Source organism: Nerophis lumbriciformis, linkage group LG08 (genome assembly GCF_033978685.3).
Source record: "Nerophis lumbriciformis linkage group LG08, RoL_Nlum_v2.1, whole genome shotgun sequence".
Taxonomy (NCBI): domain Eukaryota; kingdom Metazoa; phylum Chordata; class Actinopteri; order Syngnathiformes; family Syngnathidae; genus Nerophis; species Nerophis lumbriciformis.
The window spans coordinates 36,397,385-36,424,440 of record NC_084555.2 but is presented as its reverse complement, the minus strand read 5'-3'; the positions used below and the strand labels follow the sequence as shown (position 1 = coordinate 36,424,440).

Below are 27,056 nucleotides of genomic sequence, written 5' to 3'. Positions count from 1 at the left end.
AAGGAAGTGAAATACTTCAAAAGTTTAAAAAAAGTACATACCGGTTTAGGTTGAGGAATGAAGTTGTTGACCCTCGAGATGCTCCACATGCCTTCCAGGTACTGCTGGGCTTGGATGGTGACAGAGCTCAAGGATCCAGTGATCTGCCCTCCTGCCACTGTCACCTGGACGCTGGTCTTCGGACCTGATGAAGCCGAGGGGTACTGGGACCAGCATGGGCCTCTGTGCTGCTCCCCCAAGGGTAGGAGTGAGTGTGCTTGGCCTTTGGATAGTTGTTTGGCATTGATGCCGGACGGTGCCACAGCGAATCTTGTGGGCTGCGGTAAAAAGGAAGAGGCTGGCAAGGCCGGCATGTCTGGGCCGAGAGCGGGAGCATGGAGAGTCTGCAGCGCCTCCTGCCTCAGTTTGTGGAGAGGTGTGAAGCACACCTGGCAGCAGCTGACAGCGCCTTCCTTGCTCCCGGATGTGTGGAGCTGCTCGAATAAGAACGTTGCATATCCCGTGTCCTGCGGGACAAATGAAACACACATGAAAGGGTCCCCGTAACTCTTTGCACAAAATGTCCACACACAAACATATTGTTCATGTTTTCTGGTAGCGGCAGTGGCTTGTTAGCGGTTTGCTCACATGCTTGTTCAGACTGAGACGCTCTGTCTACATGCAAGCACATTGTTGATCAGACATGTGTTCATTGCGGTGTGTATTCTGCGGAGCCAATCAAGACCGACAAAACAAGCCGAACCATATGAGACGGCTCCAGAAGAAGGCTCTGGTAGATTAGTAGAATATCCAACAGAGTCAATCCTCATTAAAATTCTGGGGAAATCTATCTGTATTTATTTTGGCAGCTTTATGAAGAGAATTGCTCTTTTAGAGATGGTGTCCAGTGAAGTTTAGTCCTTTCTCCTAATTGCCAGGAGAGTTCCCTCGGGTGTTCCTCTCTGCTGGACAAGAACGCTGAAGAAAAGCAACAGCTGAAGCGACTCTGGCACCCAAAGCTATACAATTTACATATGATAAGTGTCTCAGCGTGAAAACAGATGATATGCCAGCAAATGTGAAAATAACTATCTCCTGCAGGAAGCCGGAGGCACACCAAGCTGTCAGCCAACTATTCAAATTCTACGTGAACATTCATTTTGGGGCAAATAAACACACAAACACACAGGCAGGCATATATTTGAGAGTCTCATAAGAGGCATAAAGGGGCTGTGGCCCAGTGGAGTCATGGTCTAAGACGGGAGCCCACAGCCCAAACATAAATGTTTATGAGGCCTTTGCTTTGTGGACCCTCAGAGGTGATCAGGAGGAGTAAGGAGGAAACAATAATCCACTGCTCTAATGTAGTGCCACTTAATACATCAAGCTCCGTAGACACGTAATACATCGCACCCAAAAGGCACTAAAAAGAGCAGCTGAGGGAATCTCAGCCTCCTTCTAATAAAACACTTGCAGTTTAAATAAACAATATGTAGCCTTACAGTGTAGCCTGACATATTAGCACAACCTCTGTCTTAAAGCGTTATTAATGCAGGCAGTCAAGCATTGTACTGTGACTGGGTTGCCTGCTGGCTGATGATTTACTGTGCTGGCTACCTGCTTTCAGCTTTAGCAGGTGGGGGCAGATTCCAAGCACAACTCAGAAACCGGACATACAAACCCCATAAATCCAAACTGCAAACGACAAACAGAGCTCGTGGCCAGCTGGGTGACAGATTTAGTGTAATATGGAATCAAGAGAGTATATCTCACTGGGTTGGATCAGGGTAGGTTGCTGTCTTTATTAACACTGTCAGCCACTGTGGTGAGATTGTGGAACTTGAGGGAAATTGCTGGATAAAACTAAGGAAAACAGCACATACTGCCCTTTGGCTTGATGTACAAACCCTGTTTCCATATGAGTTGGGTAATTGTGTTAGATGTAAATATAAACGGAATACAATGATTTGCAAATCCTTTTCAACCCATATTCAATTGAATGCACTACAAAGACAACATATTTGATGTTCAAACTCATAAACTTTTTTTTTTTTTTGCAAATAATAATTAACTTAGAATTTCATGGCTGCAACACGTGCCAAAGTAGTTGGGAAAGGGCATGTTCACCACTGTGTTACATGGCCTTTCCTTTTAACAACACTCAGTAAACATTTGGTAACTGAGGAGACACATTTTTTAAGCTTCTCAGGTGGAATTCGTTCCCATTCTTGCTTTTTGTACAGCTTAAGTTGTTCAACAGTCCGGGGGTCTCCGTTGTGGTATTTTAGGCTTCATAATGCGCCACACATTTTCAATGGGAGACAGGTCTGGACTACAGGCAGGCCAGTCTAGTACCCGCACTCTTTTATTATGAAGCCACGTTGATGTAACACGTGGCTTGGCATTGTCTTGCTGAAATAAGCAGGGGCGTCCATGGTAACGTTGCTTGGATGCAGAGGTGGGTAGTAACGCGCTACATTTACTCCGTTACATCTACTTGAGTAACTTTTGGGATAAATTGTACTTCTAAGAGTAGTTTTAATGCAACATACTTTTACTTTTACTTAAATATATTTATAGAGAAGGAACGCTACTTTTACTCCGCTACTTTTATCTACATTCAGCTCGCTACTCGCTACTAATTTTTATTGATCTGTTAATGCACGCTTTGTTTGTTTTGGTCTGTCAGACAGACCTTCAAAGTGCCTGCCTTACTGGTGACGTTTCACTTCGTTCCACCAATCAGATGCAGTCACTGGTGACGTTGGACCAATCAAACAGAGCCAGGTGGTCACATGACCTGACTTAAACAAGTTGAAAAACTTATTGGGGTGTTACCATTTAGTGGTCAATTGTACGGAATATGTACTGTGCTGTGCAATGTACTAATAAAAGTTCCAATCAATCAATCAAAAGTGTGAAGGAAAAAAGATACTTGTTTTATTTCAACTGTACCGTCAAAAGCCTCAAGACTAACCGCACATGAGGACGTTCCTGTCTTCACAATAAAAGTGCCGCGCCATTGCGCCTGCGCTTTCAAAACAAGAGTCTCCGAAAGCCAGCGTAAACAAGCTAGCAAGCTACGGAGTTTGACGCCAATATATTTCTTGTAAAGTGTATAAAAACGAATATGGAAGCTGGACAAATAGGATGCCAAAAACCCACCACTTTCATGTGGTATTAGACAGAAAGGAGGAACTTTTCTTCTCCTCCATTTGAAAACGTGGACGTTATCATCACGACTGTCTGATTACAATCAACGCAAGTCATCAGAATCAGGTAATACACCAACTTATATTCTAGTCTTCATGAAAGAAAGGAATCTATATGTTAAACATGCATGTATATTCATTAAAACACCTTTAACATGCAAACAAAAACAGCAAAATAAATACTTATAAATTATATACTGTATATATCAATGTATATGTATATATATATATATATATATATATATATATATATATATATATATATATATATATATATATATATATATATATACATATATATATATATATATACATATATATATATATATATATATATATGATATGAGTGTGTATGTTACTCATCAGTTACTCAGTACTTGAGTAGTTTTTTCACAACATACTTTTTACTTTTACTCAAGTAAATATTTGGGTGACTACTCCTTACTTTTACTTGACTAATAAATCTCTAAAGTAACAGTACTCTTACTTGAGTACAATTTCTGGCTACTCTACCCACCTCTGCTTGGATGGCAACATATGTTGCTCCAAAACCTGTATGTACCTTTCAGCATTAATGGCGCCTTCACAGATGTGTAAGTTACCCATGTCTTGGGCACTAATACACCCCCATACCATCACAGATGCTGGCTTTTCAACTTTGCGCCTATAACAATCCGGATGGTTCTTTTCCTCTTTGGTCCGGAGGACACGACGTCCACAGTTTCCAAAAACAATTTGAAATGTGAACTCGTCAGACCACAGAACACTTTTCCACTGTGTATCAGTCCATCTTAGATGAGCTCAGGCCCAGCGAAGCCGACGGCGTTTCTGGGTGTTGTTGATAAACGGTTTTCGCCTTGCATAGGAGAGTTTTAACTAGCACTTACGGATGTAGCGACCAACTGTAGTTACTGACAGTGGGTTTCTGAAGTGTTCCTGAGCCCACATGGTGATATCCTTTACACACTGATGTCGCTTGTTGATGCAGTACAGCCTGAGGGATTGAAGGTCACGGGCTGAGCTGCTTACGTGCAGTGATTTCTCCAGATTCTCTGAACCCTTTGATGATATTACGGACCGTAGATGGTGAAACTTTATCAGTATTTATTGCCACCTTTCCCAACTTATTTGTCATGTGTTGCTGGCATCAAATTCTAAAGTTTATGATTATTTTCAAAAAAAAAAAAAGTTTATCAGTTTGAATATCAAATATGTTGTCTTTGTAGCATACCTGCTGCGCCAGGTTCACTACTAACCACATTGTGAAGTATGCAGACGACACGACAGTAGTGGGCCTCGTCCGTGACAACAACGACATGGACTACAGGGAGGAGGTGAAACATCTGGTTGACTGTTGCAGAACCAACAACCTGGTCCTGAATGTCAACAAGACCAAGGAGATCATCGTTGACTTCAGGAAGCACCAGTCCAGCCACGCTCCACTCTACATCAACGGCACAGCAGTGGAGATAGTAAGCAGCACCAAGTTCCTGGGGGTGCAGATAACTGACAATATAACCTGGTCCCTACACACCGGAGCTCTTGTAAAAAGAGCTCAGCAGCGCATGCACTTTTTGCATCGGATGAAAAGAGCACAGCTCCCTCCCCCCCATTCTCACCACATTCTACAGAGGCACTATAGAGAGCCTGCTGACCAACTGCATCTCTGTCTGGACTGGAGCCTGCAATGCCTCAGACTGGAAGTCTCTCCAGAGAGTGGTGAGGACAGCGGAAACGATCATCAAGACTCCTCTTCCTCCTATCCAGGAGATCGCAAAAAGCCGCTGCCTGACCAGGGCTCAGAAAATCTGCAAAGACTCCTCCCACCCCCACCAAGGACTGTTTTCACTGCTGGACTCTAGAAAGAGGTTCCGCAGCCTCCGAAGCAGAACCTCCAGGTTCTGTAACAGCTTCTTCCCTCAGGTCGTAAGACTCTTGAACGCATCATAATTAAATTAAATTATCCCCTCAACTCCCCCCAAAAAGGATTAACACGCTGGAATAAAAAAGACAATATAACATACATCCATAAACGTGGACGCATGTGAAAAAGTGCAATATATTTATCTGTACAGTAATCTATTTATTTATTTATATATATATATTTATATATATGTATTTATTATATATATATATATATTATATATATTATTTATATATATTTATTTATTTATATATGCACCTTATTGCTTTTTTATCCTGCACTACCATGAGCTTATGTAACGAAATTTCGTTCTTATCTGTGCTGTAAAGTTCACATTTGAATGACAATAAAAAGGAAGTCTAAGTCTAAGTCTAAGTCTATATTCAACTGAATATGGGTTGACAAAGATTTGCAAATCATTGTATTCCGTTTATATTTACATCTAACACAATTTCCCAACTCATATGGAAACAGGGTTTGTACATTGCCTTTCCCGGGCAGGAAATTGAAGGTGAGTCAAAACCAGTTAACTCCTTCTATCCATCCACTCTCACCCTTTTACCCTTCGGCAACCCCTTACCCACCTTGGGGCACCGGTAGATGGAATAGATCAATCCCGCTGCCGCTCTCCATGCATTGTTAAGTGTTGATTTAGGGGAGCTAATAAAAAGACACACAAAGCTCAGCCCATCTGCTATTCAGTTAGGTTTCGGGAGGTTAGAGAGCCGGCTGTTCCTGTAAAACAGTCTGCAAGCTTTATGCCCAGCAGAGTGAACGCAGGGTCACGGCCACAAAGCTTGTGGGGATGATGGCGCTGATGATGGCAAATGATTAGGGAATTAAGAAAGTGAAGGACACACTGTCACTTAAATAAGGTCGGCAGATGATCACACAATCTTTGCTTTTGAGACAATAAACATAAGTGATAACAAGTGATGTATGATTGACAGGTGCAAGTGAGCATAAAGAGCATCACAGAGAAGCACGTAAACACAAGCCATGTGTTCAAAGCATTCCTGCTAGTGAGGAGGTTCTACCTCAGGGATCTGACTCACCAGCCATTGTTCTGTGCAAGTGGGAGATGGTTTCGGTTTTCAAGCAAAGCTCAAGTGAAGCATGGGGTGAGGATAAGAGAACAGACTGAGTAAGAGTGGAGGGAGGAGGTATGCCCGGGTTGTGGCCCTTTTGCCTGGAGGCTTGTGGGTGGTTTTGTTGGTTTACTGCCTGTCAGCGCTGATCTTTATTAAACTCTGGGGAAAAACGTAGTCAGATGCCGTGGCCTTATTATGGAAAGGAGGTCGGTCAGCTGCAGAGCAGGGCGAAGCAGACCTTCTTATGTGGAAAAAGCCCCTCCGCTGCCCTTAAAGACCTAAGTTTGTCCCTGTCCTCACACTATCCATGATGAAAACCACCGCAGACCATCTAAGTGAATGTGTCTCTGGGTTGATGGAGAGTGTCATCACATGCAGTGCATGCCCACAGGCTGATGGAAACAACCTCAACCTTGGCCAATTGTGGATGATAGGACAGGGAGAGAGATGGCAAAAATCACACAAAAGCTCTTTTTCAAACTAGAAATCACAACATTTACTCTACCAAATCCGGGCACCTTTTCTTCATCTAGACAAAGTAGAGCTCTGTCGATTCATTTTGCATAAAGCGCTCAACGATGCTCTGATGTGGAGTTGACTTAAATCACAAGAAGGTCACAACGATTTGAAATGCATGAGGTGCCTCGCTCGCCGAAAGGCACGCTTCACTGAAAAAATATTCCAGTTGAGCCCATTTCCTGTGCAGAGAACGACCCTGCTGCCCACGGTGGCAGAAAAAGAAATGAAGAAAAATTGGACCAATGTGCATCTATGATGACAACAAAAATGGAAGTGAGATAGTGCCGCCTAAAGATATTTCTGCAATTGTGCTTGTGTGATTTATTTTGTGAGTCCACAGCGCACTTTGGACAGACTAAATCCACATTTCTCATGGCAAAAATGCTGCAGTATATTAATTTAACTAATAGTTTAACCATCAGTAATTCTTCCCTCACATTTTACTGTCAAAGTGTGAAGTGGGTTCCCCTAAACCAGGGGTGTCAAACTCAAATACAGAGTGGGCCAAAATTTAAAACTGAACAAAGCCGCGGGCCAATGTTGAACAAATTAACCTTTTAATAGGGACCCAAACAAGTTTTGCATTGAATATTGAACAAGCAAGGCTTATATAACATTATAGTGACATGCAAAATCGAGTTCAAATAATAATAATAATAATTAAAAAATATCAATGGCATATCAAATAAAATTTAAATAAAAATTGAATGCCTCTTTTCTATTTGCAGCCTTCTGAGGTAAATATCAAAATAAACTTTTTCCACAGGCTAATAATAAATTTGAAAATAAAATAACAATAATGAATGAATCAAACATTCAAGCCTTGAAGTAGCAAGAGAAAGTGCATGAATAAAACATTAATTATTGCTCAGTTTGCTATACGGATTTGCTTTAACACTGAATATGGAACAAGCAACGCTAATATAACTTAATAGTGCAAAATCAACTTTAAAAAAAACGAATGAAAAAACATCAATGGTATATTAAATAAAATGTTAATAAAAAATTGAATACCTCTTTTTTTATTTACTGAGGTAAATATCAACATTAACTTGGTGGGCGGGGACGGGGTTGGGGGTTGGGGGGGCGAGGTTTGGTGGTAGCGGGGGGTGTATATTGTAGCGTCCCGGAAGAGTTAGTGCTGCAAGGGGTTCTGGGTATTTGTTCTGTTGTGTTTATGTTGTGCTACGGTGCGGATGTTCTCCCGAAATGTGTTTGTCATTCTTGTTTGATGTGGGTTCACAGTGTGGCGCATATTTGTAACAGTGTTAAAGTTGTTTATACGGCTACCCTCAGTGTGACCTGTATGGCTGTTGACCAAGTATGCAGGCATTCACTTGTGTGTGTGTCAAAGCCGCATAAAAAAATGGGACTGTGCCGGCATGCTGTTTGTATGGAGGAAAAGCGGACGTGACGACAGTTTGTAGAGGACGTTGAAGGCAGTGCCTTTAAGGTACGCAACCAACTATGTTGTCCGGGTGGAAATCGGGAGAAATTCGGGAGAATGGTTGCCCCGGGAGATTTTCGGGAGAGGCACTGAAATTCGGGAGTCTCCCAGGAAAATCGGGAGGGTTGGCAAGTATGAGTATTAGCGGTGAATGCGAATACCAGCGGGCCAGCTCTAATGTTAATTTGATTTTGCCTCAAGGGCCAAACGAAATTACACGGCGGGTCAAATCAGAGTTTGACACCCATGCCCTAAACACAGCAGAATACTTTGGTGGTGTAAGTTACCTTTAACAGTAATAGTAAATAAAATCTGGTCTGAGCACAAAACTCCTCAAAATACTGTATGTCACAGAAAAACATTTTTTAGGCGGACTAGGAGGCCCTAACCGTATTAGAGTCACTGAACCCCTGCTTTATACTATAGATTACCAGGCAGTTCTTACCTCAGTAGACTTTGCACCAGTCTTGTTGACACATTACACATTCAAGTACTTGGTGTAAAATCAGGACCACACAGAAAAGTTCTCTCATTTCCTTGTTTTGGTCTTCACTGGTGCCCCGAAAGGATGCGACATGAGCCGTCTAGTTTACTCTGCATGGGACTCTGTTGACCCTCACCACACACCACAAGTCTATAAATCTCAAAGAGATTGGCCCCCAATAAAGCCGCAGGGGCCTAGTCTAGATCCTGTGCTTGAGGGCCGGCGTTCCCACAGGTAGCCGGGTTCTCCCTTGACAGCCAAGTGGGAGAAGTACAAGAACAGCTGCTGGTCTTGCCCCGGGTGGGCACAGGGCATTAAAGCAGATTACATCCTTAGGATAAAAGAAACACATCCAGCGGTATAATCCCTCTTTGCCCGCCGTCTTCTACTCCCCTTTGCTCTTACTCAACACTTCCCCCACTCTATGACGTGCTCTTGAAAACAGACGACTCAAGCTCAGATCCCTTCAAGGATATTTGAGGGCTGGAAGGCCTGCAGCGAGCGCCGACACTGATTAGATATCAGGTGAAGCTTTTAGTGGCACAGCAGTCCTGTGGGTTACACACCATTAAGTTTAACCACTACCTGCTCAGAGGCACACATCACAATGACCCAGGATGTCACACGAGTGTGCTACTCTACAAACTGTGAGAACGCCCTCAGCGGAACAGAAAGCGGCGCTATCGGCACATCCCATTAAACAGATGTTTGCGCCAAACCTGTGAGAGGACTGTTTTAAGACTATGCAACAGGATTAGGCCACGTATGTGTTTGTTTAGAGTGTGCAACTTTTACCATTGTACCACTGCGGAGACATTTGGTTGACAATAATAATGTCATAACAAAGTCAGAACGCGTATGGTTTAATCGCCATGTTTATTCAGAGCTGACACAAACTATATGATAATAGAAGATAATCAAATAAAAATGGAAAAAATATATATTCAACCAGAGAAGATTTAATCCAGCCTATGCAATTCACACAACTTTGCATTTGATATTAAAAATCCAAATCACAGTCTAAACTAAATAATAAAGCAGTCCCTCCAGGATTTTGCAGGCTCTTCGTGGCATCTTTTTCAGAAAGTTACAGCAAATGTTGAGATGTTTTGAGGTGCATTCTTTTTCCAAAATATTGAGTTAACTTGTGATATTATACATTTGCTATCAATGTTTTAAGTGTTTCGAGCAACATTATCATAAAAAAGCACAGGATTTGAACAAAAAATACTGTATTTATGTTTTATTGTACTGTATTGATTGATTGATTGATTGAGACTTTTATTAGTAGGTTGCACAGTGAAGTACATATTCCGTACAATTGACCACTAAATGGTAACACCCGAATAAGTTTTTCAACTTGTTTAAGTTGGGGTCCTCTTAAATTGATTCATGATACAGATATATACTATCATATATACTATCATCATAATACAGTCATCACACAAGATAATCACATTGAATTATTTACATTATAAATAAATAAATGATAAATGGGTTGTACTTGTATAGCGCTTTTCTACCTTCAAGGTACTCAAAGCGCTTTGACACTACTTCCACATTTACCCATTCACACACACATTCACACACTGATGGAGGGAGCTGCCATGCAAGGCGCTTACCAGCACCCATCAGGAGCAAGGGTGAAGTGTCTTGCTCAGGACACAACGGACATGACGAGGTTGGTACTAGGTGGGGATTGAACCAGGGACCCTCGGGTTGCGCACGGCCACTCTTCCACTGCCCCACGCCACATTATTTACAATCCGGGGTGTGGAAGGGGGCGGGGGGGGCTGTTTGGTTGTTATCATCAGTCATCAACAATTGAGAACAGAAAAATGGATATTGGAACAGTGTAGGTCTGACTTGGTAGGATATGGACAGCAAGTAGTGGGCAGAGAGAGAGAGAGAGAGAGAGAGAGAGAGAGAGAGAGAGAGAGAGAGAGAGAGAGAGAGAGAGAGAGAGATCAGAAGGCATAAGAAAAAGTATCTGTATTTGATTGTTTACATTTGATTATTAACAATCCGGGGAGGGTGTTAGTTTAGGGTTGTAGCTGCCTGGAGGTGAACTTTTATTGCGGTTTTGAAGGAGGATAGAGATGCCCTTTCTTTTATACCTGTTGGGAGCGCATTCCACATTGATGTGGCATAGAAAGAGAATGAGTTAAGACCTTTGTTAGTTCGGAATCTGGGTTTAACGTGGTTAGTGGAGCTCCCCCTGGTGTTGTGGTTATGGCGGTCATTTACGTTAAGGAAGTAGTTTGACATGTACTTCGGTATCAGGGAGGTGTAGCGGATTTTATAGACTAGGCTCAGTGCAAGTTGTTTTACTCTGTCCTCCACCCTGAGCCAGCCCACTTTGGAGAAGTGGGTAGGAGTGAGGTGGGATCTGGGTGGAGGTCTAGAAGTAATCTGACTAGCTTGTTCTGGGATGTTTGGAGTTTAGATTTGAGGGTTTTGGAGATGCTAGGGTACCAGGAGGTGCATGCGTAATCGAAAAAGGGTTGACGAGAGTTCCCGCCAGAATCTTCATAGTGCTTTTGTTGACCAGAAAGGAGATTCTATAGAGAAATCTCGTTCGTTGGTTGACCTTTTTGATTACCTTGGTTGCCATTTTATCACAGGAAAGATTAGCCTCTAGAATGGAACCTAGGTAGGTGACCTCATCCTTCCTGGTGATAACAATGTCACCCACTGTATTATATTGTAAATACTTATTTCCAAAATGAAAAAAAAACCGAGAAGAAGAAAGAAACCCAAAACAAAACAACAACAACAATCTAGTAATACAAGATAAAAATAACAACATAGTGATGTTTCAAACATGTTCACAGTTACATGTTTACAATTTCACATTTAAACATGTCCGAAAAGGAGTCGGAAGAAGCAGAGTTTATTCAACCCTACCTCTTTCCTGTCTGGATATAATTTCTAACACAAGTGTTCACTTTCTTTTTTTCGATCTTAAACAAAACAACAGTGAATGAACAAATAAATAGATATCAACACAGTTCACATAAATAGGTAATTAAATTACTGTATGGTTCAAATAATTTACTGACTATATAATAGATTATGTGCCATTTATCAATCAAGTTCAAGATTTGTATCAGTATTCTTCTTCTTTGTACACTTTGAGTTTAACAATTTCCTTTGACTTCTTTGCTTCATCCAATCCATAATTTAATTACACATACTGCTATGCTAAAGGTCTTAAGTGTTGTGTGTGCATACAGATATTTTATGTTACATTTTTCTCTAAGGTTATATTTCTCCTCTTTTGTTGAAAATAATTGTTGTACATTGTTGGGTAACAAGTTATAGTTTGCTCAGTGCATTATTTTAGCTGTGTGAAAATGCACCAAATCTTTCCATTTCAATATTTTTATTCAACAAATAAAGGGTTTGATTGTTCTCGAAAACCAACATTGTGTTAATCGGACTGACCTTTGTTGTAACACATTTCATGAATTAGGTAAAAAGTCTAGAAAAGTAGACACTGGATAGCAGTAAGAGCACTTTCTCATTGTGAAATTACTGTACTGTTTTGATTATTAGTTGGAGAAAGAAACACCACCACAGGCAATCTTTGGTGGTGTCTGCAAGTTATGACCATTCATTGTCTGTGAATGTTTTATGCTTAAAAAGTGTTCGTCCATATAAAACATTAATTTATGTTCCAACACATTCCCCACCGCACGTTACCGCCATTTTTGAACAAACTAATTGGCGCGGTCGCATCATCATGACTTCCTGGTTGGACTGATAAAGGAAGGATCTTATGATATTCTGTCCCTTTGGGTCACGAAATAACTAAGTTCATCCATCTAAGCTTTGGTTAAAGGCTGCTATCACTCAATGTATTTTTCTCTAATACATAACAGTGCGATTACATCATGCCATTAATTTCAACATTCCCGCATGCAAATCACTTTAGACTGCCTGACTTTGAACCTTTGTGACATATATATCTGCAGAACCAATTCAGCATGTCTTTCCTTCATGACTGCGTGGTGGTAACATGCAAGGCAAATAGTAACGAGACAATAAAAACAAGGCAGCATACTTCAAAGGCATCCTTAAGGCAACTTACTTGAACAGCACGTTGCAGTCAGCAAGGGTTTTAAAGTTGGACCGACCGAGGATGTCACGTTGTTTGGAGAAGCGAGCTTGAGGTCTGCGTGTGTATTCCCTTAAAATGAGCAGCCACGTCTGAGAGCATCTAGCATCTGTTGCCTCATGAGGAGCTTACAGAGACAGATGTCAGACTGCCTGCCTTATGAGATTTAGGCCTCTCCTCCCTTTTGACCATCAGAGAACTGCTGACTGAAAATGCAAATAGGTTTTACCCTTCAGTGACACTTCCAACTGTCCAGGCTATCACAGCATTTCTCTTGTGAAGAATTCCATAAGAATCTAACGAACCAATTTCATGACATTACGATTTTAATGTAGCTTTTCATCTGAAGTTGCATCAAAGCTAAGGCCTGATCCGAATACTTCCCCTTCCGCCTTGTCTTAGTTCTAATCACTAGTGTCTAATAACTTGGTTTTGCGCTTTCACGTCAATCAAGTGATGTCCGATTTCTCCATCGGGCAAGGGGGGAGGGACAAGTGTTAGGACCGCATAGCCCTCAAAACGAAGTGAGCTCAGATACCCCCCGAGACAACGAGTGCTATACAGTTAACAAATGAATCAGAAGAGTGTGACTTAAAAATGGATACAAATAATAAGTTAAATAGTGGATTTCATAAAACCTAGCCAGAACCTAAGTACAAACCCTGTTTCCATATGAGTTGGGAAATTGTGTTAGATGTAAATATAAACGGAATAGAATGATTTGCAAATCCTTTTCAACCCATATTCAGTTGAATATGCTACAAAGACAACATATTTGATGTTCAAACTGATAAACTTTTTTTTTTTTTGCAAATAATCATTAACTTTAGAATTTGATGCCAGCAACACGTGACAAAGAAGTTGGGAAAGGTGGCAATAAATACTGATAAAGTTGAGGAATGCTCATCAAACACTTATTTGGAACATCCCACAGGTGAACAGGCAAATTGGGGACAGGTGGGTGCCATGATTGGGTATAAAAGTAGATTCCATGAAATGCTCAGTCATTCACAAACAAGGATGGGGCGAGGGTCACCACTTTGTCAACAAATGCGTGAGCAAATTGTTGAACAGTTTAAGAAAAACCTTCTCAACCAGCTATTGCAAGGAATTTAGTGATTTCACCATCTACGGTCCGTAATATCATCAAAGGGTTCAGAGAATCTGGAGAAATCACTGCACGTAAGCAGCTAAGCCCATGACCTTCGATCGCTCAGGCTGTACTGCATCAACAAGCGACATCAGTGTGTAAAGGATATCACCACATGGGCTCAGGAACACTTCAGAAACCCACTGTCAGTAACTACAGTTGGTCGTTACACCTGTAAGTGCAAGGTAAAACTCTCCTATGAAAGGCGAAAACCGTTTATCAACAACACCCAGAAACGCCGTCGGCTTCGCTGGGCCTGAGCTCATCTAAGATGGACTGATACAAAGTGGAAAAGTGTTCTGTGGTCTGACAAGTCCACATTTCAAATTGTTTTTGGAAACTGTGGACGTCGTGTCCTCCGGACCAAAGAGGAAAAGAACCATCCGGATTGTTATAGGCGCAAAGTTGAAAAGCCAGCATCTGTGATGGTTTGGGGGTGTATTAGTGCCCAAGACATGGGTAACTTACACATCTGTGAAGGCGCCATTAATGCTGAAAGGTACATACAGGTTTTGGAGCAACATATGTTGCCATCCAAGCAACGTTACCATGGACGCCCCTGCTTATTTCAGCAAGACAATGCCAAGCCACGTGTTACATCAACATGGTTTCATAGTAAAAGAGTGCGGGTACTAGACTGGCCTGCCTGTAGTCCAGACCTGTCTCCCATTGAAAATGTGTGGCGCATTATGAAGCCTAAAATACCACAACGGAGACCCCCTGACTGTTGAACAACTTAAGATGTACATCAAGCAAGAATAGGAAAGAATTCCACCTGAGAAGCTTAAAAAATGTGTCTCCTCAGTTCCCAAACGTTTACTGAGTGTTGTTAAAAGGAAAGGCCATGTAACACAGTGGTGAACATGCCCTTTCCCAACTACTTTGGCACGTGTTGCAGCCATGAAATTCTAAGTTAATTATTATTTGCAAAAAAAAAATAAAGTTTATGAGTTTGAACATCAAATATCTTGTCTTTGTAGTGCATTCAATTGAATATGGGTTGAAAAGGATTTGCAAATCATTGTATTCCGTTTATATTTACATCTAACACAATTTCCCAACTCATATGGAAACGGGGTTTGTATAATCACTTCCCTCAATGAAACACATTTCACATACCAAAAATTTATGTGCCATTATTTGCAGAAAACGTCCTCTCAACTGTCTTCTTGATGTAGACGGGTGAAAGATAATAAAAAAAGAACAAGCAAAGCCGAACATCGCGTGCGACGGCATCTTGAAAGTAAACAAACAGGTACTTAACACTTCTACAGAGCTGAAAATATTTTGTGGCGTACCTCAGGGATCAATACTTGGACCAAAATTGTTCAATCTCAATATAAATTAAATTTGTAAAGTTACAAAGGACTTAAAGTTAGTATTATTTGCAGATGACACAACCGTGTTCTGTTCAGGAGAGAACACACAGAAGCTAATACAAATAATAGCAGAAGAAATGAACAAATTAAAAAGATGGTTTGACAAAAACAGACTATCTTTGAATCTCAGTAAAACTAAAATAATGCTATTTGGTAACAGTAGAAGAGAAAGTCAAACACAAATACAAATAGACTGAGTAGACATTGAAAGGGTAAAAGAAAACACATTTTGTGGTGTAACAATAGATGATAAAATGATCTGGAAATCTCATGTAAAAAAAATACACCATAAAGTAGCAAGAAACACATCAATAATGAATAAAGCAAAACATGTTCTGGACCAAAAATCACTTTATATTCTTTACTGCTCGCTAGTGTTACCATATCTGAGTTATTGTGTAGAAATATGGGGAAACTACAAATGTGCGCTTCATTCACTAACCGTGTTACAAAAAAGATCAATTAGAATAATACACTATGTTGGATATAGAGAACATACAAACCCTTTATTTATTGAATCACAAATATTAAAATTCAACGATTCGGTGCATTTACAAACAGCTAAAATGATGTACAAAGCAAACTATAACCTGCTACCCAAGAATGTACAACAATTCTTCTCAACAAAAGAGGAGAAATGTAACCTTAGAGGAAAATGTAATTTAAAACATTTGTATGCTCGTACACTTAAAACCTTTAATATATCAGTATGTGGAATTAAATTATAGAACGGATTAACCAAAGAAATCAAACAATGCACCAAAATGATTCAGTTTAAGAGACTGTTCAAACTACAAGTGTTCACAAAGTACAACTTAAACCCCTTTTTTTTATTGAGACAAATATTATTTATGTGTTTAATATTTGTTGACTTACTATGATATATTATTTGTTTATTATTTATTTGTTCACTGTTCTGTTACAGAGAACAAGGAAATGGAATAAAATTGCTATGGTATGAAAAGGGGTAGGATTAAATAAGCTCAGTTTCTTCCTACTCCTTTTCGGACGTGCTGTAAAGAAACAATATGTGAAAATATGTGATGAATTACATTGTATTGTATGCATGTTCAAAATAACCTGAAACTTAAATGAACTGATTTGAGACATTTGTTGCATCTGAGTATTGTCACTGGCAGCAAACGGCGAGGGTTGAGGACATAGCGAGACTAGAGCGACGGCCAAATTCCTAGGTGCGTATTTTCAACACTTCGCCATGGTACTCGATTGTAAGGGCCAAGAGTGAGGGTAAAGACGAGGGGGACTGGTTAAGTTGGAGAATTTGGATTGAGCCTAAAGCTGTCATCAACCATCTATGACTATGATAAGCCCACACGATGGACCCATTTATCAGCCAAGAGTGCTTGTAGCTGCCCTTACTGTAAAAGTGTCATTGCATAAAGGTTTCACAGGACAAAGCTTTAGTGCATGTGAGTATGTTGTCCCCTCGTGTGGCTGTGTCTCTACGCCGCATCTATCCATCACTCCAGCCTTTCGCCACTTGGTCAGTTAATTACCCTTTCCTGTTCACTCACGCACATAAAGAAAACAAGCCCCTTCCAGACTGTTTGGACAGACTTCCATTCTCTCTCCCCACCTTTTCTGACCTCTTTTGCTCCCCTCGGCAGGGCTGAGGCATTATTTACTGTCTCTTTCATCCACTTTAAAAGGGGGTAATAGTGCTAGGGAGGAATAGACATCTGCTTGTTAGAGCAACATGGTTTGCTAAAAAGCAAACAGTTTTTTCTACCTTATGTATCACATTCTATATTATAGCAGTAAAAATGTTTTTTTTAACTGTACCATCCTTACATGCAGGATTGTGTTTACATCCTGTTACCAAAGAACATTTGCCCCCCTCCCCTTTCCCCAGCCAGCAGACCGAGCTGTGGAAACAAACGGAGATGGGAAAATAATGAAAGATTCAACAGGCAAGCTGGTGAGACGGGTGCCAGGTGTTGCAGTAAACTGCAGGTGAAAGTGAGGACAGATGGAGAGTTGAAGAGGGCGGCAGAGGGGTTCAAAACCCCTCTTAATGCACATATGATGGAACAGTATGGAGAAATATGAATCCTAAGAATATTAAAAAGCAAATATACAGCATATTTGCCATGCATTTGGAAAGTCCTCTGATGCAGTTTCAAAGTAAACCCGAATTCAGTATTCCAAACCATCCATTGGAGCCTGTTGAAAGGCCTATTTGAAATGAAGAGCCCACTTTAAAACACTCGCCACAAAGTACAGAATCCAGACTCAAAAGTATCTTCCAAGCCACTACTTCAACCCCCCCCCCCCCTCCAGTGATGACAGCCACCTGTCTTTGTCTCCTCTGTCTCAGCTGTCAGCTGTGTTGGAGTTTCGTTTGGAGGCGACGGGGGTCTAACTGGAAAGATTACCACTTTTCTATAACTTATTTAGAGAGAAAACAAGTCATGGGGATTTGCAAAGTGTGGCCCTTAACGGCCCGTGGCACATTCTTGAAATACTATTTTTTTTGTACTTTTAAAAAGTGGAATATAAGAGCAAACAGGTCAAATGTAATGAGAAAACTGTAGGTTGTGAGTTCAAATCCCGGCCGAGTCATACCAAAGACTATAAAAATGAGACCCATTACCTCCCTGCTTGGCACTCAGCATCAAGGGTTGGAATTGGGGGTTGAATCACCAAAAATGATTCCCGGGCGCGGTCACCGCTGCTGCCCACTACTCCCCTCACCTGCTAGGGGGTGATCAAGGGTGATGGGTCAAATGCAGAGAATAATTTCGCCACACCTAGTGTGTGTGTGACAATCATTGGTACTTTAACTTTAACTTTTAAAAAGTTGCTATCTTTCTAATAACAGAAAGCTGCCAGGTAGGATGTTTTTTTTTTTAAACAGTAATTTCTCAAAATATAATAATTTTATTGTGAATTATGGATCTATTCAAGGCTCAAATTATTTCACATAAAAAATTCAATGTTGATATACTTTTTAGGGAAAATATTGCATATTTTGTGTGTTTGCCATACAAAAAAGTTTTATTTGACAAAAACGGAAAAAAAAAAAACCTGAGAAAATAATAAAAACAATCAACGGATAAATATTAAGTGGATTTTTAAGAGACCCCCCTTGAAATTCAAAGGCTTAAGCATTTAAAGTGAAACATTTTATGAGTGGGGCCCTTTTATATCCCCAATACTTTTAGTGTGACTCCTTTCTGGTGTCATTGCTCATAAAAATAATTAAAATCAATGTTTGACCTATCCAAGGCTCCAGTTAATTACTTCCCATCAAATATTCCACTTTGAAATTATTCCGTGGGAAAATATTGCACATGTTGTGTTTTTGCCATAAAAACAGGGTTTTGACAAAAAGAGAAGAAACAAAGAAAAAATAAACTTTACATCGACAGATAGACCTGAAGTTAAACGAGAGATTTAAGCGTTGAATAAAAAAATATGTGATTTGTTTGTAACATTTTTACTACTGAGACCCTTGCGGGTCCCCGAGCCCAAACTTGAAGTGAGCCCTGAAGGTAAAAATTATCGACTGGTAATATATTGTATTGGCTTTGAAAAAATGGCCCCCGCATGCTTTGATTTGTCACTGTGTGCCCTGAGTAAAGCGATGAATCTCTACTGAAGCCCCACTCATGACAGCATCACCACACACACTTTAAGAAAGTGTGCATATTAGATAGATAGATAGATAGATAGATAGATAGATAGATAGATAGATAGATAGCAGTGACGTGCGGTGAGGTTGATGGCTGGTGAGGCACTGACTTCATCACAGTCAGATTTACAAACATATGAACCCTAAAGAGTATCTTATTCACCATTTGATTGGCAGCAGTTAACGGGTTATGTTTAAAAGCTCATACCAGCATTCTTCCCTGCTTGGCACTCAGCATCAAGGGTTGGAATTGGGGGTTAAATCACCACTGCTGCCCACTGCTCCCCTCACCTCCCAGGGGGTGATCAAGGGGATGGGTCAAATGCAGAGGACAAATTTCACCACACCTAGTGTGTGTGTGACAATCATTGGTACTTTAACTTAACTTTAACTTTACACATACAAACTGTAGCACACAAAAAAACACATTTAATTTAAAAAAACGTTATTATGGTCTTACCTTTACTTATAAATGAAGTCCATGCGCAGCTCCTTTTGAACAAAAGCATCGATAACTTGTTTATAGAAGTCTTCCTTATCTTTCTTCAGTTTTAAAAGTCTCTCTGTCTCGATGGCGATCTTACTTTAAGTATTACCTCCTGCTTCGATTGAAAGTCCAGTTTAGAAAACTGTTTTATTTTAGATATGTAATCCTCCATGTTAAAAGTCCAGGCAAGAGGAAAAAATAAACGATCGCTAACTGTTGCTGCTTGTTGTCACTTCTTCTGCAGCCGAGTAGTCGCATGAATGATCTCTGGGATCACTAGCGCCCTCTACCACCAGGAGGCGGGATTACTGCACACATACAGTTGTTGACAAAATACACTGTACATTATATACCTCAGCTAACTAAACTATGGAAATGTATAATATAATTCATATAGCAATACGGTCTCACTGCACAGCAGGCCAGCAGTTAGCCGAGTCATTGCGCAATCCATGGTGAGGCTCAACTCAGTGACGTGCCTCAACTGGCTGCTGACTCACCGCAAGTCTCTTCTCAGTATTTGAACGGCAAATGTGAAAATTCTGCGATTTTGAATAAAAGTAATCTAAAACTGGTGAACATAACTTTATAGTATAATCACTGGATACATATAACTTTTTTTTTTTTTTCTTTTTCCTTTTTTTTCCTTTCCATGGTGGCACGTGAGGCCCCGCCTCACCTGCCTCCCCTGACTGCACGTCACTGATAGATAGATAGATAGATAGATAGATAGATAGATAGATAGATAGATAGATAGATAGATAGATAGTACTTTATTGATTCCTTCAGGAGAGTTCCCTCAGGAAAATTAAAAATTCCACAAGCAGTTTACAGAATTGAGATCAAATTTAAAAAGTAAAAAGTAAATAATGGGGGTATAAATGGAAATAAAATAGGAAATATTACAATAAGAATAAAAATAAAAAGCAACAATAAGAATCAAAATATAAAAGTAAAAATAAGAATATAACAAGAGAAACTATGCAGTAGTGACCATGTTATGAAGATGTATTGCACTGTTATTGCACTGTTTTTTGTTGCAGTTTATTTCAGTATTGTTATTGTTTTGCACCCCCTGTCATCCTAGTACCCCCCCTGCCCGCCAGAGAGGAGTTGTGCAGTCTGATGGCGTGTTGTATTACTCTATTCTAGTAATGCAAAAGTGTTCACTTATGCTCAAACTAAATTAATTGTATCAGTATCAGTATCAGTACATCTAATGACATAGAAACCTTAGTCTATGCAACAGCATATGGAATCAGTCAGTTTTAAAGCGATGTCTTTATTTCAGAAACATAATCTTAAACATATGGATTGTGATCAGTGCATATTGTTCTCATTTTAAATAATGACAGCAACATTTCACGCAAGGCACACATAAAAGAGCCACCGCATAGTCTCAGTCATGAAAATAAAGTGGTATAAAAGTGATGACAAGCTGAAATGTTGAGTATCCTTCAACAAGAATTCCTCTCCAATATCCAGCGAGAATGAACACTGCAGTAATTATAGAACGCTGGCAAGCAGCATAGAGAAAAACATTCACGTTTTCAGTTACTGCTGCAGATTCAAGCTCCCCCTCTCTCTCCTTATGGAAGGACTGTTTGCTTGAATCCACCGTGAGACCAACATATAGTCACATGGAAAAAATTAGGATACTCCATGGGGTATTTGTTTGTCTCTTCTATTCTTGAATTGCTGCACACAAAAGGGTAAACATTTGGCAAAACACACACCCTCACTGTGTTGCCTGTGCTATTATTTTTGCGACAAATACACTGCATGGTAGCATTGTAAATCCATCCAAAAGTTTGACCCCCAGTGAAAGTTCTCACATATCTCAATGCGCTCTACAAAACAGCCACAGTAACAAGATTGGTTTTGTGGTCACGGTTTTCAATTCTGTTCAGTGTACATTGTTGTTATTTTTAACACCCCAGAATCTCATACATCTCAGTGAACCACCATTTCCATTTATCAGTTGTGGTTCTCACAAAAATATCTAAAAAAAAAAAAAAGTTGAAAATGATTTATAACCACATTTTATACCATGAACATAGAGTCAAGCACATTTATCAGGACTCGTGATATTACATTGGGGCTCGAGTGCTTTTGCTCACTTTGTCCACACTTTCTACAACACAAACGCCTCCACAACTCTCCTGCTTCTCATTCACCTCACGATGCCCACGCCTATAATCAGACCGACACATACACGCTCAAAACTGACTTGTAACAAAAAAAAAACTATGATCCGAACAACACACATCAACCGAATGGTTCAGATTTCTTTCATTAACCATTCCTGTTGTAAATCATCTGCACAGTGAGTGGTACCTCAGTTTTTGTGAGCAATTAGTTCCTAAAATTCTGACGAGCAAACTGAACGAAAATAGAAACAAATCTCCCCATAAACATATAATGTAAATCCAATTAGCCTGTTTCAAACATCTACAAACATTAACACTAAACACATTTTATAGGGATTAGTGGGATTTTTGTATGCGTACTCGATCTGGAATTATTGACAGGCAAACAGATTTATTTGTTACGTTTAGCACAGTGGTGTCAAACTCATTTTAGATCGGGGGCCACATGGAGAAAAATCTACTCCCAAGTGGGCCTGACTGGTAAAATCACGGCACAATAACTTAAAAATAAAGACAACTTCAGGTTATTTTCTTTGTTTAAAAATAGAACAAGCACATTCTGAAATTGTACAAATCATGTTGTTGGGTTTTTTTTACACTTACATGTTGCGGTTAGTAGTATTCTATCTTCATTTGTCGTTATTTATATTCATATCATCAGTCAACTCATTGGTGTTAATTTTCAATCTATCAATATAAAAATTATATCAAAATCAAATTACAGTATGGTATTTATGTAGTTTGATCATTTTCCTCGACTGATGTACTAACACAGGGGTCGGGAACCTTTATGTTTGAGAGAGCCATGAAAGCCAAATATTTTAAAATGTATTTCCGTGAGAGCCATATAATATTTTTTAACACTAAATACAACTAAATGCGTGCATTTTGAAGCAAGACCAACATTTTTAGAGTAAATTAAGTCTCTTGTTCTGTTTAATAACATTGTTATCCTGAAGCTAATCAATAATAAATAAAATACTTCTTACCTTTAATGCGACTTCTTGAACAGGTGCGGTAGAAAACGGACGGATGGATTAAAATGCATGAGAATGTTTTATATTTTGAACGTTTATTTTTAGCACTGTGATTACCAGCGGAATTATTTATTACTTATCCTGTTAAGCAATGTCAGCTAAGATTTATCTGAGAGCCAGATGCAGTCATCAAAAGAGCCACATCTGGCTCGCGAGCCATAAGTTCCTGACCCCTGTACTAACATGTGGTTTATTTTATACATATATATATACTATATTATTATATATTATTTTATACATCATCTACAAAGACACAAATAATTGCTATTGCGACATCCAGTGGACACATTTAGAACAGCTGTTTTTTTCATTCCAAAATTTCAGGTTAATTTTTATACTTAGCAAACTCATCCCGCGGGCCGGAAAAAACCTGTTCGTGGGCCTCGGGCCAGACGTTTGACACCGCTGGTTTAGCAGTACAATAACTGGGGCACATTTTGTTAAAAAATCATACAAAAAGTATGAAAACTGAGGTACCACTGTACAGTACATCCTGAAAGTATTCACTTTTTCCACATTTTGCTGTTAGAGCCTTATTCAAAAATGGAATACATGTATTTGTGTCCTCAAAATTCTATGCACAATACCCCAAAATGATAACGTAAAAAAGTTTTTTCTTTTTAGAAATGTTTGCAAATATAGCAAAATCACATATACATACTGTAGGTATTCACAGCCTTTGCTCAAAACTTTGTTTATGCACCTTTGGCAGCAATTACAGCCACAAGTCTTTTTGATAACGATGCCACAAGCTCGGCACACCTATGTTTGGGCAGTTTTGCCCATTCCTCTTTGCAGCACCTCTCAAGCTTCATCAGGCTGAATGGGAAGCGTCAGCGCAGAGCCATTTTCAGATCTGTCCAGAGATGTTACCAGATCTTACCATCGTGAAGGTATTTCTAGACAGTAGAGTTTGACAATTATATTTTGTCAATACTATTGGACCAAACTGCTGCATACTGACTAGTGCTGGCATGTCTTGTTGATTTGTACGACAGCACTTTTTGGGGTAAATGCGTTGTTTTACTGATGACAGCCTATTTGTTTGTTGTCTCCCGGCTGACAGAGAGATAACTGGTACGGCTAAAGTATGTCCGTACGCAGTGTGGTGGGGATCCTCTAAATAACTAATCTTTGCCTTCATAGTGGCTAATAAACGGCATTTCTTCTTACAAATATGATTATCGCTGGAAGGCATGCTAAGAGCTAAGCTAGCTTGAGTATAAAGCATAATGAATTGCTTGGATTTAAATGACATCACATCCGGCTCATTAAACATGTGTGGTCTTCAAACCGCATCTGTTCTCAATGGGTACTAGGCGCCATTTAGGCATTGTCGAAGAAAAATACCCTTTGCGTTGTTTTTGGCTGTATAAACAATAAATCGGGAAAAGGTCGAGAGGAACTCCAGAGGGGCGGAAAAGTACAATATTTTAGGAAATGACGACGACAAAGTGGCACGCTCTCCACTCCCATGGAGAAGGGTCCAAGAACGCACAAGTTTGCAGTGAACATTTCGTTCAAAGTTTGTTTGATATATTTTTTATTTACTTTACTCGTTTAATATTTCCCTTCAAAGTATTATCTTGATATTTTTTGTATTTTGTTTTTAACAAACAGAAACCCCTGTTGTGTTTTTATTTCCCTGCTTTCTCTTTTATTGTGATGTTTCCTCAGCTCATTAGTCTCCAGCGAGGGGCGGACACTAGGCACACCTGCAAACCATTTCTTCAGAGGAGTATTTAAGCTCGTCACCCACAGCTGGGCCTTGCTGGTTATTTTTCCTGCACCTTCCACGTGCATGTGCCTACTTCGCCTCGTCAGTCCCGGTATGTTGTTTTTCCTTAATCCTGTAATTCCTAACGTGTTGTGTTTGTTTCCTAGCCTCCTTGAGGCAACAAGGACTTTACCCTGTGTCTTAGTGTGCCCTGGCTTCTCCCCCTGCCGACCACTGAGGAACCTGTTTTCATTTAAGTATTCATGGTGTGCACTTCTGCCCCCATCGCTTTTTGTTACACTTTTTGGACTCATTAAATGTTTTCCCTTTTTGTTATTTAAACTTGCCTCTCGTCTCTGCATCCCGGGGTCACCCCCTTGACCAGTTCGTAACATAATAACCAGCCACATCATGGACCTCGCAGAGATCGACCCGGTCAGAAGAACTCTAGACCAACAGGAAGAACAATTTGGCGTGCTTAGGGCTGGCGTCAAAGCCATGGCGGAACGCCAAGATGCTCGCATAAATATCTTGGAGACAAAGCTGGGAAGCGTACTCACCGCTCTGCAGTCGATGACTTCCCCCACCGCCGACGCAGCAGTCCCGCTGAGCCATCCTCGACCCGCAGATATTCCGTTGCCTGACGACAGCCCTCCTGCTACGTGTCCACCACTCTCCAAGCCCGAGCGTTTCTCCGGCGAGTCAGGTGACGTGCGGTCTTTCCTCACCCAGTGTGAGATTTTTTTTTAACTATTGCCAACCTCTTTTTACACTGAAAGAGCTCGTGTGGCTTTTGTCATGTCCCATATGAGTGGCCGGGCTTCCGCCTGGGCCACCGCGGAATGGGGGCGTCAATCTCCCGTGTGTGCCTCGTATGCCGCTTTTGCCAAAGCCATGGAGAACATTTTCCAGCGCGAAAGACCAGGACGTGAGGCAGCACGGTCATTACTTCGTCTACAGCAAGGTCAGCGCAGCGTCACGGACTTCGCCATCGAATTCCGAAGGCTCGCTGCTGAGAGCGGATGGCCCACTTCCGCATTGGTGGACGTCTTCTCCCTCGGTCTGGCTTAGCGAGTCCGGAAACACATGATCCCGCTCAAGACTCCCGACAACCTCGACGAGCTTGTCGCTCTGGCGGGGAGGGTTGAAAATCGCCTCGTTGACTGGGAGAGAGAGAGGTTTCGACGTCAGGGACTCTGCACTTCGTCGCGCAGTGGGAGTGGCCATGGAGCGCGTCAAACATTCGCACCGATACCCAGTGTCGATGCCCTGCCGATACCACAGGAAGAGGAACCCATGCTGCTCGGAGGTAATCGTCTATCTCCAGCTGAGAGGGATCGTCGCCTCCGCCTCCAGCTGTGTTTATATTGTGGAGAAGTGGAGCATCGCCTCTCCCACTGTCCTCATCGTCCTGTTCGCCGCCGCACTCAAGCGCCGCCACCTCTACGCACTTAAGCGCCGCCACCTCTACGCACTCAAGCGCCGCCACCTCTACGCACTCAAGCGCCGCCACCTCTACGCACTCAAGCGCCGCCACCTCTACGCACTCAGGCGTCGCCTCCTCGCCCTGTTCCAGCTTCACATCCTCCAGCGATCGACCATGCCCCTCTACTGTCCGCTACAGGTCAGACACTGTCCAGACTTCAACTATCGTGTACGCTAGCCTGGGACTTATCCCAGAAATTGGACATTAGGGCACTTGTTGATTCTGGTTCCGACGATAATTTCATCGATGAGTCTGTAATTAAGCGTTATTCCATACCCGTTACTAAGTTACATAAACCTAGAGTTGTCCGATCCCTCGACGGAGGCCACCTGGCGAGCGTTATACATCAGACCCTACCGTTATCTCTTCAATTATCTGGGAACCATTTTGAATCAATCATTTTTCTAGTCATACCCTCTCGTTCTGCTCCGGTTGTGCTTGGGCTTACCTGGCTAGCTAAACACAATCCCCATATTGACTGGGCCAAAGCTACAATAATTAATTGGGGAATTTTTTGTCATTTACATTGTCTGCGGTCTGCATGCCCTCGCACAAGGTCCTCGCGCGTCGTCACACAGGAAGTCATTGATTTATCGGTTGTGCCCACTGCTTATCACGACCTTAAAGAAGTTTTTAGCAAAGATCGAGCGTTGTCGTTACCTCCACACCGTCCCTACGATTGTGGTATTGATCTCCTCCCTGGTGCTACACTCCCTTCTTCGCGACTATACAACATTTCTCGACACGAAAGACATGCTCTAGAGGACTATATCACCACTTCACTTGCATCTGGTCTTATCCGCCCATCCAACTCTCCACTAGCTGCCGCGTTCTTTTTTGTGGAAAAGAAGGACAAGACACTTCGCCCCTGCATCGATTACCGTGCCCTCAATAATATTACTGTTAAGAATAAATATCCGCTTCCGCTTCTCGACTCAGCTTTCAACCCACTACACACTGCTAGACATTTCACCAAATTGGACCTCCGCAATGCTTACCATTTAGTTAGAATTAAGCAAGGAGATGAATGGAAAACTGCTTTCAACACATCGCTAGGACATTTTGAATACCTGGTCATGCCTTTCAGCCTCACCAATGCTCCTGCCGTTTTTCAGGGCCTCATAAATGATGTCCTGCGCGACATGCTCGACCGTTTCGTGGTAGTTTATTTAGACGATATACTAATTTTCTCACCTACCCCTGAACTACACGTCCAGCA

At 41.0% G+C, this 27,056-nt stretch overlaps 1 protein-coding gene across 2 annotated transcripts in view; it reads right to left on the bottom strand.

The window, feature by feature from the left end:
* kif26ab (kinesin family member 26Ab) overlaps window positions 1–27,056 on the bottom strand; it is a 179,752-nt gene that overhangs the window by 76,281 nt on the left and 76,415 nt on the right. For both annotated transcript variants that reach the window (XM_061968817.2, XM_061968818.2), the window contains exon 3: window positions 42–506. In XM_061968817.2, the coding sequence (XP_061824801.2) occupies window positions 42–506 (465 nt within the window). The remainder of the gene's footprint in view (window positions 1–41; window positions 507–27,056) is intronic.